We start from the raw sequence: 18,206 nt of genomic DNA on the forward strand, positions 1-18,206 counted from the left end.
ATGTGAATTTAAAATCTTGCAAAAATAATTAGTGCAATATTCATTAATGTACTATTGCTCGTGTATTTTCTACATTATGTAAATAGTAACTGTTGACTATGAAAAGAATTTGGATGATACTCAGCAGTGGCTTGCTCCCAGTTCAGCCCAGTTCTAAGAACCAGTAGCACTGCTGGTGGGACGTTCTTCCTGCCCACCCAGGACGTGCTCAAGTGTGCAAGCGCACACACAAAATGGTGGTAAAGGGGTTTAGAACTTACTACTGATGTACTCACACAGAAATTAATAGTAGTATGCAAAAAATGTTAGCATATTAAATCTGTCAGTATTCATTAGATAGGAGAAAAAAGAAATAACATAGTTATTTCTATCAAAATAAAATGTCACAAGATTTTTGTTTTTAACTTCCAGTTTTGGTCACCACTATGTAAAAAAGATATTGAGACACTAGAAAAAGTGCGGAGAAGAGCAACAAGATGATTAGGGGATTGGAGGCTAAAACATATAAAGAATGGTTGCTGGAACTGGGTATATCTAGTTTAATGAAAAGAAGGACTGGGAAGACATCATAGCAGTGTTTCAATATCTCAGGGACTGCCATAAAGAAGAAGGAGTCAAGCTATTCTCCAAAGCACCTGACGGCAGGACAAGAAGCAATGTCTGGGAACTAATCAAAGAGAGCAGCAACCTAGAACAAAAGAGAATTTCCCTGACAGTTAGAACAATTAATCAATGGAACAACTTGCTTCCAGAAGTTGTAAATGCTCCAAAATTGGAAGAAGAGATTGGATAGACCATTTGTCTGAAATGCTGTAGGGTTTTCTGCCCCTAGCATGGGGTTGGACTAGAAGACCTCCAAGGTCTCTTCCAACTCCTATTCTATTCTGTTCTGTTCTATTTTATTCAACAGAATTTTCTTTTCTTAAAATAAATTTTGTTGAAAAAAGTTACAATATTAAAACAAAGCCAGAAACAAAGAAGAGAAGAGAAAGAATGTACAAAGAAAAAAAGGAAAATCAGAAATCAGAAAAAATAGACAAGATAATATTTAAAAATTGACCTCCCAATCTTTTGTGCAAAAAGTTCAAAGCAAATTAATAATTTCTCACTCTCAAATCTATTAGGTACCCAGTTCGCCGTTACTATTTCCCAAAGGACTAGTTTGAAAACCGCTGGTTTGAAAACTAGTTTGAATGTATAAATAATGAGTTAACATCTGGAATGAGCAACATGGACTATGCAGTCAATCACAAAAGGCCCATTATTTTAAAATGTCTGGCCAAATATTCTTAAACGTGAGACCTAGTCTATAATTCCCAAAAGAGGGCTCCAGTTTTTTTATAAAACTCCTTTTTCCTCCTTGAGCATTAACTATTATGAATGGGATTCGATGATTCAATGTACTCATGTCATGAATAAAGGATGGTGTTGAGGTCTGCTTCTCCTAGTGGTATCCCTAGATATTGCCTGCCCACCAGGGTGGCACTGAGCAGAACACAGACCAAACAGATGTCAGGCCCAGGTGACAAACAGGTTAGTCGGTGTGTGTGTGTCAAAACTCATGGATCTCTGTCAAAATGCAAACATGAGCCAGATGTTGCATTTGATCATACAAGATGATGATCCAAAAAGCGGATCATGCCCTTGTAGGAAAAATGCTAGGAAGATGAAGATGTTATGAACAAAGGATATTTCATTCACCTAATAAATCTGAGTCCACTATTTCTTCCATCCATTGAACAAATATACTACATTCTAATATATCTGCTAACTTCCCAATGCCTCCTAGATTTCACATCCCCCTAACTTTTCTTCTATTCCCTCATTGATATATCCTATTCCTATATTTTCTCTTCTATTCTTTCCTTGATATATTTTACTCTGAATGTATCCTATATAACCTTCATTGTGTATTATTGTGCTTTTGGACAAAATAAATAAATAAATACATAAAAATAAATAAATAAAATATTGGTCTTTTTCCCTAATGTTTCCAATTCTACTAAGCCCCAAATAATCATTATTCTAAAAAGTTGGCTCAAAAAGAGCAAGTGAAATGTCACTGCAACTATGCATAAGAAATGGCCTATCTAATAGTTGTCTCCTAGCAAATCAATGTGCCTAAAACATATTTGGCCCTAAATAACTAGATTTTTTTACATTACTACAGAAGTGAAAAATAAATTGGAATACAAATGTTAATTTCAATGTTGAGTTCACTCTGCCTTCTGTTGCTATTGGCATTGCTTTAGCTGTTGTTGCCTTACTATGTTTGACTGTGCCTTCCCCAGCAGCAATGAACAGCTTCGGCTACAGATGGAAAATCTGTATATGCTTACTGGACCCAGATGCTAAGCTCTGGAACACTTCTTACTATCAGCATCTGGCTGGTCCCTGGCAACCCAGCTATCCTTCATGGCCAGCTCTAGTTGCATGGAAAGCCATGTCTCAGCCAAATGAAAATTTGGCTGTGAAAATTTTGGTAGGCTTTTAGTTATGTCCACTTTTGCAATGGATAAGGACAGTGGGAAGGAAGAGAAGAAGGGAGGCAAGAGGGAAGGAAGAAAATATAGCTGTATGAGAAAAAGGTGTAATTTTGTGATATATGTATCAAATCAATGCAAATATCCAGAGAGCAACAAGAAATTAGTACAAATTATGTAATTCTTAATTCTTACAAGTCACAAAGAGGAAAGGTCAGAAAGCATCCCAAACACTCTATTTTTTTAAAAAAAGTAATTAAAATGTCTGAAATTTCAAAACATCATGTGATCTGGCAACTTCAACTTACTCATTAGTGGAGTAAACAGATTAATCACCAATTTAGAAGATCCAGCGGGGGTTTTTTTGGAAGCCCATTTTTATGCTTTTCTTATTTCATTTAATGGTGTTTTTCATTGCTCTTTCTAAGTTGACTACTTAAAAAACAGCTATGTTTAAATTTGTTGAATTGGTATCTCCATGTTTTGCTTACATGACCTTTCCTCAAGCCTTTGATAACATTATTTTGTTATTTTATATGGTAAAATGCACACACATTACATACACACATTTTCATACATTAGCTTTTAGAATTTAGTTTTATGATTGTTTGTTAGTTCTCTAATTCACAAATCTTGTCTCTATTATTTTTAATATTTTCAGGGTATTTTAATTGCCAATATGCCATTATCTTAGAATTTGTCTATAAACCCACATAGACGTAAAATAAAACCCTTTAAATCAAAAAAGTTAGGAAAAAACGGTAGCAGGATTTTTTTTTTCCAAGTAAATGCATCAAATTATGGGCTTGGGAAATAAAATAGCTCAATTGATTCAAGGGTGGCCTAGATTTATACAGCAATGTTAGTTGTCATTAACATTCAAGAAGTAAACAAGCAAACAGAGGTAAATAATAGTGAAAAAATGGGAGGAGGTATAACACTATCCCTTGATAGTAAAGAAATAAACCTATTAAGAATGAACAATGAAATGAGAAGAAATAAAATGAAATTACTAAAATAAAGATCCTTGATACCTATCCAGCTGATCAACTATACTAACTCCAGTTTTTGTACAGTTTGCTGGCATTGGCCCTGAATTCAAGGTCCAATTCCAGTCAGGAAACTTGATCCAGAGTGTTCATCCTTCTGTGAAAATACTAGCTAAGACTTCTCAGGGAAAAAGAAACTGATAAAATGGCTGAAATATTTAAAAAGTGAGCAAATTGCAAAATGTTACACCCTCTTATAAAAACTACATACCCACAAGTGCAAGGTTCTTGTTCCTTGGATTTGTTTCCACTGCCAACTGCAAGAAAGTATGTCTATTGTCACCTGATTTTTGTTGTAAGCAGAGAGTAGGTGCAGTTATAAAATATTTAGGTATTAGATAGCTAGCAGGGGCCTAAAATCCATTATCAAACAAAGGAAAACAATGGGGAAAGGAGGGGGATCAAAATCTATTTGAGTTTGGATTGTTTGTTTAATATTGGTCAGCGTTTGTATTCTTTGAAAGAGCTATCATCTATCATTCTTCCCTTGTGTACATATTTGTCAGCTATGCATATTTCTTCATAATACTTACTTAGGAATCTTCTGAAAATGAATTGGTGAGCTTCTGTTTTGGTTTGTGATCTAAATATGATGTTTATTGCAGACTCCAGACCAAAGTATCTTTTTATCTAAAGCAATTATATATTTTTATATTTATTTATTTATTCGATTTTTATGCCGCCCTTCTCCTTAGACTCAGGGCGGCTTACAACATGTTAGCAATAGTACTTTTTAACAGAGCCAGCATATTGCCCCCATAATCCGGGTCCTCATTTTACCCACCTCGGAAGGATGGAAGGCTGAGTCAACCTTAAGCCGGTGATGAGATTTGAACCGCTGACCTACAGATCTACAGTCAGCTTCAGTGGCCTGCAGTACAGCACTCTAACTGCTGCGCCACCCCGGCTCTTCTTAATTAAGGTGTTCCTAATCATTTTTCCCTATGCCCTTATTTCCAGTCATCAGAGAACTACAGTAGTAACAGTATTGCAAATCATTTCTTTAACAAACTTCAAAAATCTGTCTCTTCCTGTAGAAATGACTTCAAGACAGACTGAACAATGGGCTAAATCACTTTTGGCCTTCAAATCCAAACTCTGTTGGACACTACTAAGCATGAATGCTCTCCTTGTGAAACCCAAACTAGGGCTAGTCCCATGATTAGTGTAATACTGTGGTCAATGAGTCATGTTAAGGTCTGTCTCTTCAGATATCATATAAAATCTTCCTACTCTGCTTCTTTCTCTATGTCATTATTCATGACAGAAACAAATACCTAAATTTGCCTTTGACTCCATTACTTGTTTGATATATATTCTATTCCGATCACAGCTGATACAATCTGCATCCTGGACAGACATCTGTGGGGGATAGATTAATTTGGATTCCTGCATGCAACAAAGATTGGATTCAGTGATATATAATGGTCATTTCCAGTTCTGGGATTCTGTGAAGTTGGGTGCATCCAACACTCCTCCTTTCCAATTTAGAACTATTTGTTGTACTTCTTCCCAGAGCAACAGAACTGCCAACAATGTACATCACATTTGCAACACTGTGCTGCACAGCAACATGTGATCACAGATTTTGGCTATCTTTAGCGAAGATTGTGATTTTCCCATTCAAACTCAATGAGACATACTACACAATCACTATATTGCTTCATGCCCATGGGCCATATTCTTTGACAGTTTCTCACAACAGCGGTAGTTTTATATGAAACCCTATTCAAACATAACATTTTAAACAACTTACTTTCCAGACATGGCAAAACATTTTTCAAGCTAATGTTCCTACTTATATCTGAAAATAAAGCAAAATGGGTGCCCTTGATACTTGGGTGAAGTAATAATAATATTAAAAAGCTCATTCAGGTGGAAGAGAAAAGGAAATGGTTGCTTTGGTGAGCTCACATTAAGCATATTTGCCGCAAGAATTATAAAAGCGTATTTAAATATTTGTATAGCTTTCTCTTAGAAGTTATCTATTGCTCCCTAATGTATGCAGGTGGCTGAGGGAACTCAGGCTGAAGCTATAAAAATAAAGATGCAAATAATGAGAACTTCATTTAAATGAAACATTTTATGGCATGAAAAATACATTTCTTATATAATAAATGCTTCCAATACACAAAGCATTATATAGTTCTTATATTTGATTGTAACAAAACAATATATTCTAATATTAATGTAACTTCAATTTCCTGTTTTTAGCACACTGCATAGTCATGGAAGATTTGGATAAATATTCCAATAAATCAAGGGACATTCAAATTGCCATCTCATCCTCCTGGGGATGATATGAGCTGAGTTGGAAGAGAAGACATTTGAGATCATATATTGGGATCATATACAAAGCCCAACATTCAAAGCAAACCATCCACATGAAGTTTCTGAGACATTCCATAATATCAATAGTGTTGAATATCCGAGCTGATTATTTCAGGACTAGAATGAAATAATCTTGGATGGTTTTATATGTATTTCCTCCAGGGATCGGTTACTATCTGTACAGTAGGCGGCTGCTCACCAGTAGCGGCTGCTAGATTGCGCCCCACAACAGATCTAGCGCCAGTCCTTTGGCCATTGCCATCTTTTTTTCTTTAATAATTCATATTTTTTGCTTTATATGCATGCACAGAAGCAAAATCTCATGAGGGGATGCTCAAGCGTGCAAGATTTTGGTGTTTTCTTGCTTCTGCACATGAACAGATATATATATAGTATAGTGGTACCTCTACTTAAGAACTTAATTCGTTCCATGGCCAGGTTCTTAAATAGAAACGTTTTTAAGTAGAAGCAATTTTTCCCATAGGAATCAATGTAAAAGCGAATAATGAGTGCAAACCCATTAGGAAAGAAATACAAGCTCAGAATTTGGGTGGGAGGAGGAGGAAGAAGAAGAGGAGGAGGAGGACAGTTGCTGCTGAAGGAAGAAGGTGAGGTGATGTGAATCAAAAAAATTCAAAACTTTAGGGCTTTTTTTAAAAAAAGAGGGACTCTGAAGCGGCAGGAAAGAACATGCACCTCCCATACAACCGGCGCAAGGCTGCCTCCCATACACTGCCCCAGAGAGAGAAACCCAGAGGGAATGGCAGGAAACTGGCCAGGCCTTCATGCCGCTCTCAAATTTCCTGGGAAAATTTTCTGGGCTCGGGTTCTTAAGTAGAAAATGGTTCTTAAGTAGAGGCAAAAAAATCTTGAACACCCGGTTCTTATCTAGAAAAGTTCTTAAGTAGAGGCATTCTTAAGTAGAGGTACCACTATATTATTTATATATACAGTATTCACCACAAGTTTTTGTTGTGTTTTTGCTTTGTGCGCATGTGCAGAAGCAAAATCATGCTGGGGATACGCATGCATGCAGGCATAGCAATGCATGCGGGCATACGTATCATGTGTGCACACATAAGATGACCCAAGCTGCATGCACAGTGCACAGGTAGCAGCCAGTAACAGGAATCCGTCCCAGATTTACATTTATATTTGGAAGGGCATCTCCAATGTCCTTGACCTTTAGTGGGGTTTGACACACATCTAGAATTGTTTTTTTCTCCAAATCAGTTTAATGACTTCAAAAGCTTCAAAAGTAATTTTTCACTTATTATTTAAAAGGGATAGGATATTTAACTATTCCTTGTTAACTGGACCTCAAAGCTCCTGAAGCAGGAAGTGAGTAACGTTTACAATTTCTGGTAAGTCATTTCTTTTCCAATTGATTAAGAATAAAATTTCAGAAAAGGAAAAAGACACCAAAGCTGTTTGAAAATGGGAATGCAGTATATCTAAGACATATACCTAGAAAAGCATGGAATGCAATTATGGACTTTATGTCTTTGATCTAGTGCCAAACCAGATGACCCATTACTAATTCTACTTTCTTTAAATGAATTTCAAAAACAAAATGTCCCTATGGATTTAAGTTCTTGGATACATTTCTTAAAATATAGTTATTTATATCACCTAGTTTGGCATGGATTTGAAGCCACACCAATATTTTAGTATGTATTGTGTTGTGGTTAGCTCTGGCCCAGCACCTGCCCCAAGGACTGTGGATGTGGGGGAGGCATCCACATGCTGCAGGCCTGTTTTGCCCCCGGTGGAATCTGATGATGAAGGCTCCTCTGACCAAGAAGACATGAGTGACAGGAAGGAGGAGAGTGTGCCAGACAGCTCAGAAGGAGATCAATTATCTAGCTCCTCCTTGGATTCAGAACAAGAGATAATGATACAGCCACGCATGCGGAGAGCGATGCATAGGCAACAACAACTGAGAGATTATTATCAAAGAAAATGAGGCCACCTGTGGTTGGGTGGGGCTGTGGTAATTAGTGAGGCTGCTATAAATAGCAGCCTGTGGGTTTGTTTGGAGACGAGTGCTCTTTGCTATACCAAAAGAGGGCTTAGTTTAAGTGACTTTTCATTATAAAGAACATTGTTTTGAATTTTCAAACGTGTGTGTGTCTGAAATTTATACCTGTGAATTTTTGGGAGAAGTCTACCAGAGAGCCCGACAGAACAGTATTGTAAGTAGTTGTGTGGTAAAGAACAAACCAGTCCGAGTGCTTTGCCACTGATGAAAGGAGGGGGAAAATCCTTGGTGGTCAGGCAAAGAAACAGCAACTACAATGCCTTTTCATTTTCTCCCCATCAGGCTGCCAGCAAGACAAGCTACCCATAAAAGTAATGTCTGTCACTAAGCTGTCCCAAATGACTCAGAATTGATAATCTATTCTATTAGTTCCACTTTCTCAGATGTATTTGGACCCCATAGAATTTGCAAGCCAGCCCTGGACAGTACGGGAGCTTGAAACTTGCAGAAAGAGACTTCCCAATCTTAATCTTCCACAAAAATATTTGTGGAAGATTTAAGATTGCCAGATATTTCAAAAGCTAACAGTACTTTAGATACCGTATTTTTCAGAGTATAAGACTCACCGGAGTCTATACTCCTTAGTTTTGGGGGAAGAAAACAAGGAAAAAACAAATCTACCTCTGTCTCCCACCAGTAATTTGCCTACCAGCAACCAGCACATATGATATACACAGTTTGCTGTGTATTTCTGTGCATGTGTGTCTGACCCATAGAAATAGCAAAGAATTTGAGAAATGTACATTATGGCAGTATATTAATTCCAGAAAGTTTTCTTAAATCTTGTCACACTAACTTCTCCCAATTATTTAAATAGATTTACTCCAAACATGACTAAGTTAGGATTTAACTTGGCTGCCTTATCTTAATATTAAAGAGTACCACTGCTACATTTCAGATTATACTTTTACAGATCCTGTCAAAATTGATGTGGCTGGAAATATAGTTATTGTCTACTATTTAAAAGAAGATACAATAGCACTGGACCTTTTCAGATCAAGCATTTATTTTAAAAAGCTTCTTTATTTTATTAAGTTGTCAAGAACGATGATAAAGCAGCTTTTAAAAAATAAGTCTAATAATTTGAACATTCAGTAGGCATTTTTAGTTATTGACTTACTTTCTTGCAGCAAACAACAAACAGCCAGTTTCAGCACAGTATGAATAGCACAAGAGAATAAACTTCTGCCTGGCCTCTCCCTGCCAGCAATTTGCCTCTGTGCAGCTTTAGTTTCAACTTTAATTTTAGCATATGGACTTGCCTGCAGCTTCAATCAATCAATTAATCAGCTGATGGTAAGGAAGCATATAATCAGTGGCTTGGGCTAATCAGGCTCTGGGCTGCTTGCTGAAAAGAAGTAAATTGCTGGGAGGCAGAGACCAAACGGTGGGGGTGGCTGGTTGGGGTTACATTTGGTGTATAAAATGCACCCACATTTTTACCCCCTTTGGGGGGTAAAAAGGTCCATCTTATACTTCAAAAAATATAGTATTCAATCAGATTTTCTACTGTATATCAGAGAATATATGGGGTTGCATGATTTGGAAAAGGCACTTCTGTTTTGAACATCAAAATTCAAAAGTAATATTTATAAATATGTACATATCCCAAAGGTAAGTTTATTCATCATTTATGGCTTCTTATTTTGATTACGCTCAGCATGCCTTGATGATGCATATGCGGATCTGTTTATAATTCCTTTCCATCTGACACCTTGAAAACTATATTGCTCCTTCTTCGATGCTCTTTCTGGCTTTCTTCTATAAATTATGGTAGAGATAAACTAATGTCTTTTATTATAATGTATGGAAAGTACCAGAACAGTGGAACTTTTTCATGTGGTAAAACAAATCATTTATTACTGACAACATAAAAAGGCTTAAAATAAACTTCTATCCTTCCTCAGTTTGACATTTAAGAAAAGGTTATTTTGGTTTCATTAAAAATCTTTAAAAATCTGTCCCCTATGATGTGCTTTTGAGGTACTGGGAAATACTGTACAATCTTAGAGTACTTTTTAAACTAATGCAGTCTCATTAGACTTAAGATTTGTATAAGATTACACTTTGAAGCATCTAGAAAGAGGTGCCAAATATTGTATTGAGTATATTTCAGCATCTGATGCAATATTTTTAAAAGTCCAATCTTACATAAAGAAGAAGAATTATTCATTTGACACCAGTTATGTGCTAAACAGGAACTGTAAAACAAATTTTTCATCTGAGGACCAAACAACTTGTGATGGATAGCTAATTAAATAAATGACAATTCAAGTTAGCTTATTAAACCTCACAAAACCTTTTGCTTTCTGTCTTATTCTGCATTGTGCAGTCAAGTGGTCCACGATGACCTTTCCCTGCCAGCAGAATAATTTCTTGTCAACACCAACAGAATGAGAGGAGTGAAAGATTTGTTCTTGCAATACCTTTGCATCCTTTCATTCTAATGATGAAATTTTGGCATCAAAGGAACTACTACTGATTATCCTCAAAGTGTAAACAAATATAAAAAGCATTCAGAACTGAGGGTTGATGTGATCATTTACAGAGTCACACAAAAAAAATGAAACTATGTTTTTACTTTTTAACTTTGGGCTGAATAGAAGACTCTATTTGCCTTTCATTTTAGAGAAGAAAAGCAAATGAAAATAAATAGAAAAATCATTGTATTGATCTGTTTAAATTATTCAGAGAAGCTACAGTGACTAGAAAGGATTTCCACAGCAGCATCAGAAAGTAAGCAAACAATAAGAAATAGTCCCACTACTTTTCAGCTTTATATCAACAGGAGTGTTCAATTTTGGCAACTTTAAGACTTGTGAACTCTAACTCTCGGAATTCCCTCTCTCTCAGAATTCCAACTTGGTTGTCTGGGGAATTTTGGAATTCTTGAAGTCCACAAGTCCTAAAATTGCCAAGAGTAGACACCCCCTCTGATATACATACATATATATATATATACATATATATGTCACATTTTTTTTTTGTGCTGAATTTGAAAATTAAGGGAGACTAGGATAGATCTATTTCGGCCTTATTTTGGCCTCATCATCTAGCCATACCCACCGAGACATGAACCTGCAACCTTTGCTTTGTAAGGCAGAGAATTATCCTCTAGGCTACAGTATCCAATCCCTTCAGCTATATATATGTTTTCGTAGATTTTCACGGGTACAGGTATGATGGTCTTGGTATATTTGAGTTTCTTCCCATGTAGGATTTCTAAATGTAGGGGTTACATTGACATAACATATTCCCACACGAATAAGGGACCATCAATGAGAATAAGAAGGATGAAAACATTCCCGAGTAAAGGACAATTTCACTCCTACTGATAAAAATATGACAATTCAAATAACTGAAGAGTTTTCTTTGATGAGAAGCGAAAAGCCTTTTGAGAAAGCATCTTTGGGACAACCATGACCTGGATGACTGAGAATCTCTATATATTTCTAACACACACAAACACACACACCACACACACATGTACATACACGCATGCACGCACACATAGATTATAGAAATAAATTGCACCAAATTAAGCATTGACCACTACCTTCAGATGAACAAAACACATGTCCGGAAGTAAAGCCCATCAATTCAGTATGTCAAGGAGTCTTCCAAATGGACAAACAATGACAATCCAACATTTGTAAAAGAGAACTCAGCTTCTTAATTACTATTATTTAGAGAATGTATGTATAGGTAAATTTTATCACATAAGGTAGTAATATACATATAGTCAATGAAATGTATTGTGCTTATCTTTGAACCAATGCTTTTAGTAACCATTTTAACCCTGGCCTTTGCCTTTGGGGGCAGATCCTACAATACTGTAACTTTTTTTTTCTTTTTATTGGTTAGCCTCCTCCATTAACTGGGCAGGAAATAATTATTTTGTACCAGAATTATTTAACTAAGTCCCAGGAATGAAGCACTGAAGAAGTTAAGTATCAAACAATTGGGTAATTTTAGCAATGGGATAATGGCAAGGAAGATGACCCTTCACATTTTCTTGCAGAAATAAAAAAATTCTAGTGAACAAACCACTGTTGAAAAAGTATAATAGTCATAATAGTAGTTGGACAGGTGTTGTAGCATCACAATAAAAGATGAAGCTATGAAAGTAAATATATAGAGAGAGCTGAGGCGGCACAATGATAGAGTGCAGCATTGTAGGCTACTTCAGCTAACTGCTAGGTGTAATTTAGCAGTTCAAATCTTACCACTGACTCAAGATGGATTCAATCTTCCATTCTTCCGAGGTGGGTAAAATGAGGACTCAGATTGTTGGGGACAATATGCTGATTCTGTAAACCATTTATGGCTATAAAAGCACTATGAAGCGGTATATGTCTAAATGCTATTGTTATATGTGTACTAAATACAGGTCAAATATGTAAAGGTATTAGACTTGAAGACTTCAAAGATCTCATCCAACTCTGATTTTCTGTTTAATATGTGTAAATAACCAGTCTTCTCAGTTTGTGCTTAGTGCAATATGTTCCTTGTCACTGATAAACCAATTTGTTGATCATATACCATTTCTATTCCTCCTTCTCCTCCTCCTTTTCATCATCATACGACCCTCCCTGTCTTTCGTAAACTACTCAAGACTCATTTATCCCGCCAGGAATGGGGGAGTTAAGATATTCCTCCCCCCTAGGTCATTACAAGTTATGCATGGTATGTTTGTGTGTATGTTTGGTTTTATTATAAGGGTTTTTAGTTGTTTTATTAATTGGATTTCTACATGCTGTTTTTTATCATTGTTGTTAGCCGCCCCGAGTCTGCGGAGAAGGGCGGCATACAAATCCAATAAATGAATGAATGAATGAATGAATGAATGAATGAATGAATAAATAAATAAATAAATAAATAAATAAATGTATATACGGAACCACAAATCTGGTGGTGATTTATTGGTGAATAAAATAGTTCTGAGTGGCTTACAAGGAAATTTACAGTCTCCTGATTTTTAGCCTTATACCTTTAACTATTATGCCAAACTGTTTCTCTCTTCCTCTGTATATAGGCAGAAGGTAGAAATATATTTCTACAAACTATATAACATATGCAGTATATGCATGCACTGTGTATGTATACGTGTGTGTAGTTTGTGTGTATACACACACTACAAACACACACAGACATCGACAGTGCATACTATAAATACACATATACTGTATATCTATAGGCATACATGTATACCATATACACATAGTACATACACAAACAGATATAATAGAGCTGTAACCTCAACAAAATATAACCCAAGTAATTTGCATTTTTAAAAAGGGTACTGTGATGGATTGAAAAAAATCTTGCTAAGTTTGCATTTGCTAGTAGGGTACATTGATGAAATTAGTCATTAAAATAAAAAATAAAGTTAAGAGACCTGACCCAAATTAATCCTTTTGTACTTCAAGCATGGAGACTTTGACTACTCTCTGATGTCTCTATGAATAAACAAGTGAGCCAGGAGAACTGCTTTTTATTCAGCCCCTTTGGGTATTAAAGAGATAATATACCTTGAAAGCTGAGCATAAATCAGTGGGCATGAAACAGAGGCTTTTAAAATGAGGAATATAGTACTTTTCTCCTTTTAGTATAAAAGAGGATTAAATACCTGCACATTTCCATACAATCATTTTTTTTCTTCCTCAATGGACTGCTTAATATACACCAGCACTCCAGCAAACTCTTGATCCCAATATGTCAAAGGCTTCTTAATAATTGCAATAAAGTGATTTTAAAACCTCAACAACAGGTTACAGTATGTAGCAGAACTGGGCAAACTTGGTGGGGGGGGGACTAAGAGGGAGCAGATTGGTCGCTTTGGATGAATACCATCAAGAAATTACAAAACTATAAGATTAGACTTAATGGTTAAAAAGTTATGGAAAAAGTCAATGGTAGCTAACTTTCATAATATTTGCCAAAAACCCAAAAAAGCTAGATATACCCATCTATGTAATAATCAGAAGTTATTCTTAACTCAAGAGAGTCCATCTCTCTAATCAGCTTTAGAACTTCAGCAAATGAAACAAAGTCAATAAATTGTAAAACACCAAGGAAGGATATGATTTAGTGCAGGCGGATGTTTCTTACCGAAAGTCATTGAAGAGATCAATGCATGTTCCACTGTTCTTACACAGACCAGAATTACACTCATTAGATTCAGATTCACAAAATGGCCCTTCCCAGCCAGGCTGGCAGATACACTGGTAATCCTAAAACGAATTAGGACAAAAATGTATTAATAATTTCACAATATTCCAGTGTACTTTAAATAAGAATTTTTTAAAGGAACAAAGATTCAGAATCATTTTGAACTGTAATACCAATGACCTCTGGAATGATAAAGAGATTAAGTGCTTAATAAATAATAACTCAAGATATAACTAGAAATATTCATTCCCTAGTGAGACATTAACCCAGTGATACTGAAATCATTTTTCCAATCTTTCACCTTATATTGCTACAATAAATGTGTGAGAGGTTGAGACCAAGAAAGTGCATGAATACTTGGTCATGGGTAAAAATAATACCTATTTAGTACAACTCAATCTTTTACTGATATAGATAAAACATGGAGAAGCAACAATATGAAATGTATAAAATGTGATCCGCAACAAGCTTTATACATGACAAATGCTTAATATTCTACTATATTTAAAACATAGCATATAAAAAAGCAGCCCTTGCAAGCCACCAAGTGCTGCTCATCCAGGAAATACAAATAGAATAATTTATTTTAAAATATTTGTCAGATTAGGTTTGGTTAAAAGCATTTAAATCACCATTCCTAAAATAAATCTATGACAAAACTATGAAACATTGCACTTCCTGGAATAAAAGATCTTTTATTAGTAATAATCTATCATGCTTTGTATCTGTCATGTTGAACAGTCCTTTTAAATGGAAAAGAACAAATTGTACAAGTCTTGATTTTAGAAGAAATAACTCCAACTTGTATGAGATTGTTATATTGTATAGATCAGTTAATCAAGTAGAAGCAATTGCTGCATAACACAGATATAAAACTGGAACATTCACTTTATTATTGATGTTTAGAGGTATTGTATTTGTCATTACCCAAATAAAGAATTCAACAAAAGGAGTTTTATTTAGACCTCTATGACAATGCTCTCAATTTTATTTGATCATTTGGCTCTGGTAATTTTTCCATATAATGCATATAACATTCAACAATCATACAAATTCCTTTCATAAATAAAACACAAAAAAACAATGGTTTGTGGCAAAATCCTCCATCACAGACAGTTCTCTGAAATCTAATCTTCTAGCAGAGAGCTTCTGTTGTGTGTGTTTGTTTGTGTACCAATATAGTCCCATGAAATGTAATTCAGCTGTATGTTTACACCGATTAAATAGGAATTAAAGCTAGTAAATTTGCAAGGTTGAGACTGGGTTTCTTTTCAGATCAGGTTCATCTCCATTATTTATTTCTGAGGTAAACTTTCATATTGCTAATTATGACTCACTATTGCCATCATTAATTTATAAGTAGGCATGTACATATTTATTCTTAGAGCATTTTTGCATCAGTAGTTTATAGTGTCACTCAGTCAGTGCTGTGGCAATATATTGTCAATGAATTCAGGTTTTATAACATAGATGACTGAGTGACACCATAAATTACTAGTGCAGAAATGCTCTTAGTCTATGGCTTATGAAGTGAAAATTTTAAGGTCCTCAATGTAATTTATTTTATAGAGCATATAGAACAACTGCAGAAGTTTACAGGTTTATAAAACCCTCTCCATTTCCATTACAACACAACAATTTGTGTGCCATGGGCCAGATGCTACTGTCAGCAATTTCCATCTGCTTTACTGAACTTCTGGGAACCCACAACCCAACTGATCAGTTAAACCCCACATTGTTCCTACAAAATATAGCTCAGTGCTACTAACAGCATTATAAGAACATAGTATCTGAAAAAATAATCACTTGCATAATTATCTACCACTACACTCCCTATTCTAGAAGTGTATTATTATTTTGACCAGGAAGGTGGTATAAAGCAGCTACAATATGTCAGTACATATTTATTTATTTATTTATTTGTTTGTTTGTTTGTTTGTTTATTTATTTACTTACTTACTTATTTACTCATTCATTCATTCATTCATTCATTCATTCAGTCCAATATACAATACACATTGAAGAGAATAGACAAGTAGTAATATATATATATAAAAGAAGAAAAGATATAAAAATAGAGGACAAGATATATGAAAAGAAGAAAAGATAAAGGAGATAAAGGAGAGACAATTGGACAGGGGATGGAAGGCACCCTAGTGCACTTATGCACGCCCCTTACTGACCTCTAAGGAACCTGGAGAGGTCAATCGTGGATTGTCTAAGGGAAAAATGTTGGGGATTAGGGGTTGACACTACTGAGTCAGGTAATGATTCCACGCTTCGACAACTTGATTGCTGAAGTCATATTTTTTACAGTCAAGTTTGGAGTGGTTAATATTAAGTTTGAATCTGTTGCATGCTCTTGTGTTGTTGTAATTGAAGCTGAAGTAGTCATTGACAGGTAGAATGTTGCAGCATATGATCTTGTGGGCAATACTTAGATCATGTTTTAGGCGTTGTAGTTCTAAGCTTTCTAGACCCAGGATAGTGAGTCTAGTTTCATAGGGTATTCTGTTTCGAGTGGAGGAGTGAAGGGCTCTTCTGGTGAAGAATCTTTGGACATTTTCTAGGGTGTTGATGTCCGATATGTGGTATGGGTTCCAGACAGATCAAGGATGGGTCTGGCAAAAATTTTGTAGGCTCTGGTGAGTAGTATGAGATTACCGGAGCAGAAGCTGCATAGGATCAGGTTAACAACTCTAGAAGCCTTTTTGGCAATATTGTTGCAGTGGGCTTGGGAACTTAGGTCACTTGATATTAGTATTCCAAGGTCTTTTACTGAGTGGGGGTTAGCTGTGAGATTTTGTTTATTCAGTTTATATATGAGGTTCAGATTCTTTTTGCCGATGTGGGGGGTAGAGCATTTGCTGGTTGATATTTGAAGTTGCCATGTGTTAGACCAATCTGAGACAAAGTTGAGGTCTTTTTGGAGAGTAGATGTGTTGTCCGTGGTGTTGAAAAGTTTTACATTGTCGGCAAAAAGAACACAGTTGCTTGTGATATGATTGCAGAGGTCATTGATGTAGAGAATGAATAGAGTAGGTCCTAGTACCCTGCCTTGGGGAACACCACTTTTAACAGGGACGGGAGTGGAAATGGCACTTCCAATTTTGACAACTTGTTGCCTTTTTGACAGGAATGCAGTAATCCAGCTGTGGAGGAATCCTGAGATGCCATAGGATTTGAGTTTTAGGAATAGTTTGTCATGGACCACTGAATCGAAGGCTTTGCAAAAGTCAATATAAATTGCATCAATGGATTTTCCTTGATCTAGGTGGATAGTCCATATGTTTTTGCAGTGAAGTAGTTGTAGGTTGCAGGATAATTTCTTTCTGAATCCAAATTGTTTGTTAGAGAGTAGGTTATTAGATTCTAAGTAAAGGGTGATTGATTTATAATTTATAATGACTTTACATGAGATGCAGCATAGTGAAATAGGTCTGTAGTTGTCAACGAGAGAAGGGTCTATTTTTTTGAAGATGGGGATGACTACTGTTTTTGACCATAACTTGGGGAGTGTAATGGTTCTGAAGGAATTTTGAAAGATAATGCTTAGTGGTTCGGCTATAGCAGAAGAAAGTTTTTTTAGGAAGTATGCACAAAGACCATCTGGTCCAACTGATAGAGAAGGTTTGAGGTCTCAGATTACTTTTTCAATGCAGTCTACAGTGAAGTCTACTTGGGTTAGGTCGTTGAGAGAGTTTGAGGTGTGATTTGTGAAGATGGGGGATGAACCATTACTGCTAACGAATACAGAGCCAAAGAAAGAGTTGAAGAGGTTAGCTTTGGATGGATCATCATGGTATTCTTTGTTGTTGGGTCTAACGAGAGGTGGAATACGTCTAGAGTCTTTGAGTTTGTTGTTGACAAAGTTGTAGAAGGCTCGGTTAGATTTGGTGCAAAGGAGATTTTCCTCGTGTTTGCTGTGAAAAGACATTCTGCTTTTATTTGCTGACATATGCTTTTGTAGCATATGCCAGCATTTTTTTTATTTTTATGCCAGAGAGATCTTTTTTTGGTTTTTAGTTTCCTTATTGAGACAGGTAAGTTAGAAAAATTAGAAAAAGAATACAAATCATTAGAGGAAAATTTACAAAAATACCCTCAAAAGAAAGAAATAAAACAAAAAAA

At 35.7% G+C, this 18,206-nt stretch overlaps 1 protein-coding gene across 1 annotated transcript in view; it reads right to left on the reverse strand.

Moving 5' to 3' along the window:
* Positions 1-18,206, reverse strand: part of EYS (eyes shut homolog) — a 1,050,766-nt gene that overhangs the window by 619,921 nt on the left and 412,639 nt on the right. Inside the window, exon 22 of the mRNA XM_070763632.1 lies at positions 14,016-14,137. Coding sequence (XP_070619733.1) covers positions 14,016-14,137 — 122 coding nt within the window. The remainder of the gene's footprint in view (positions 1-14,015; positions 14,138-18,206) is intronic.

Source organism: Erythrolamprus reginae, chromosome 1 (assembly GCF_031021105.1).
Source record: "Erythrolamprus reginae isolate rEryReg1 chromosome 1, rEryReg1.hap1, whole genome shotgun sequence".
Taxonomy (NCBI): Eukaryota; Metazoa; Chordata; class Lepidosauria; order Squamata; family Dipsadidae; genus Erythrolamprus; species Erythrolamprus reginae.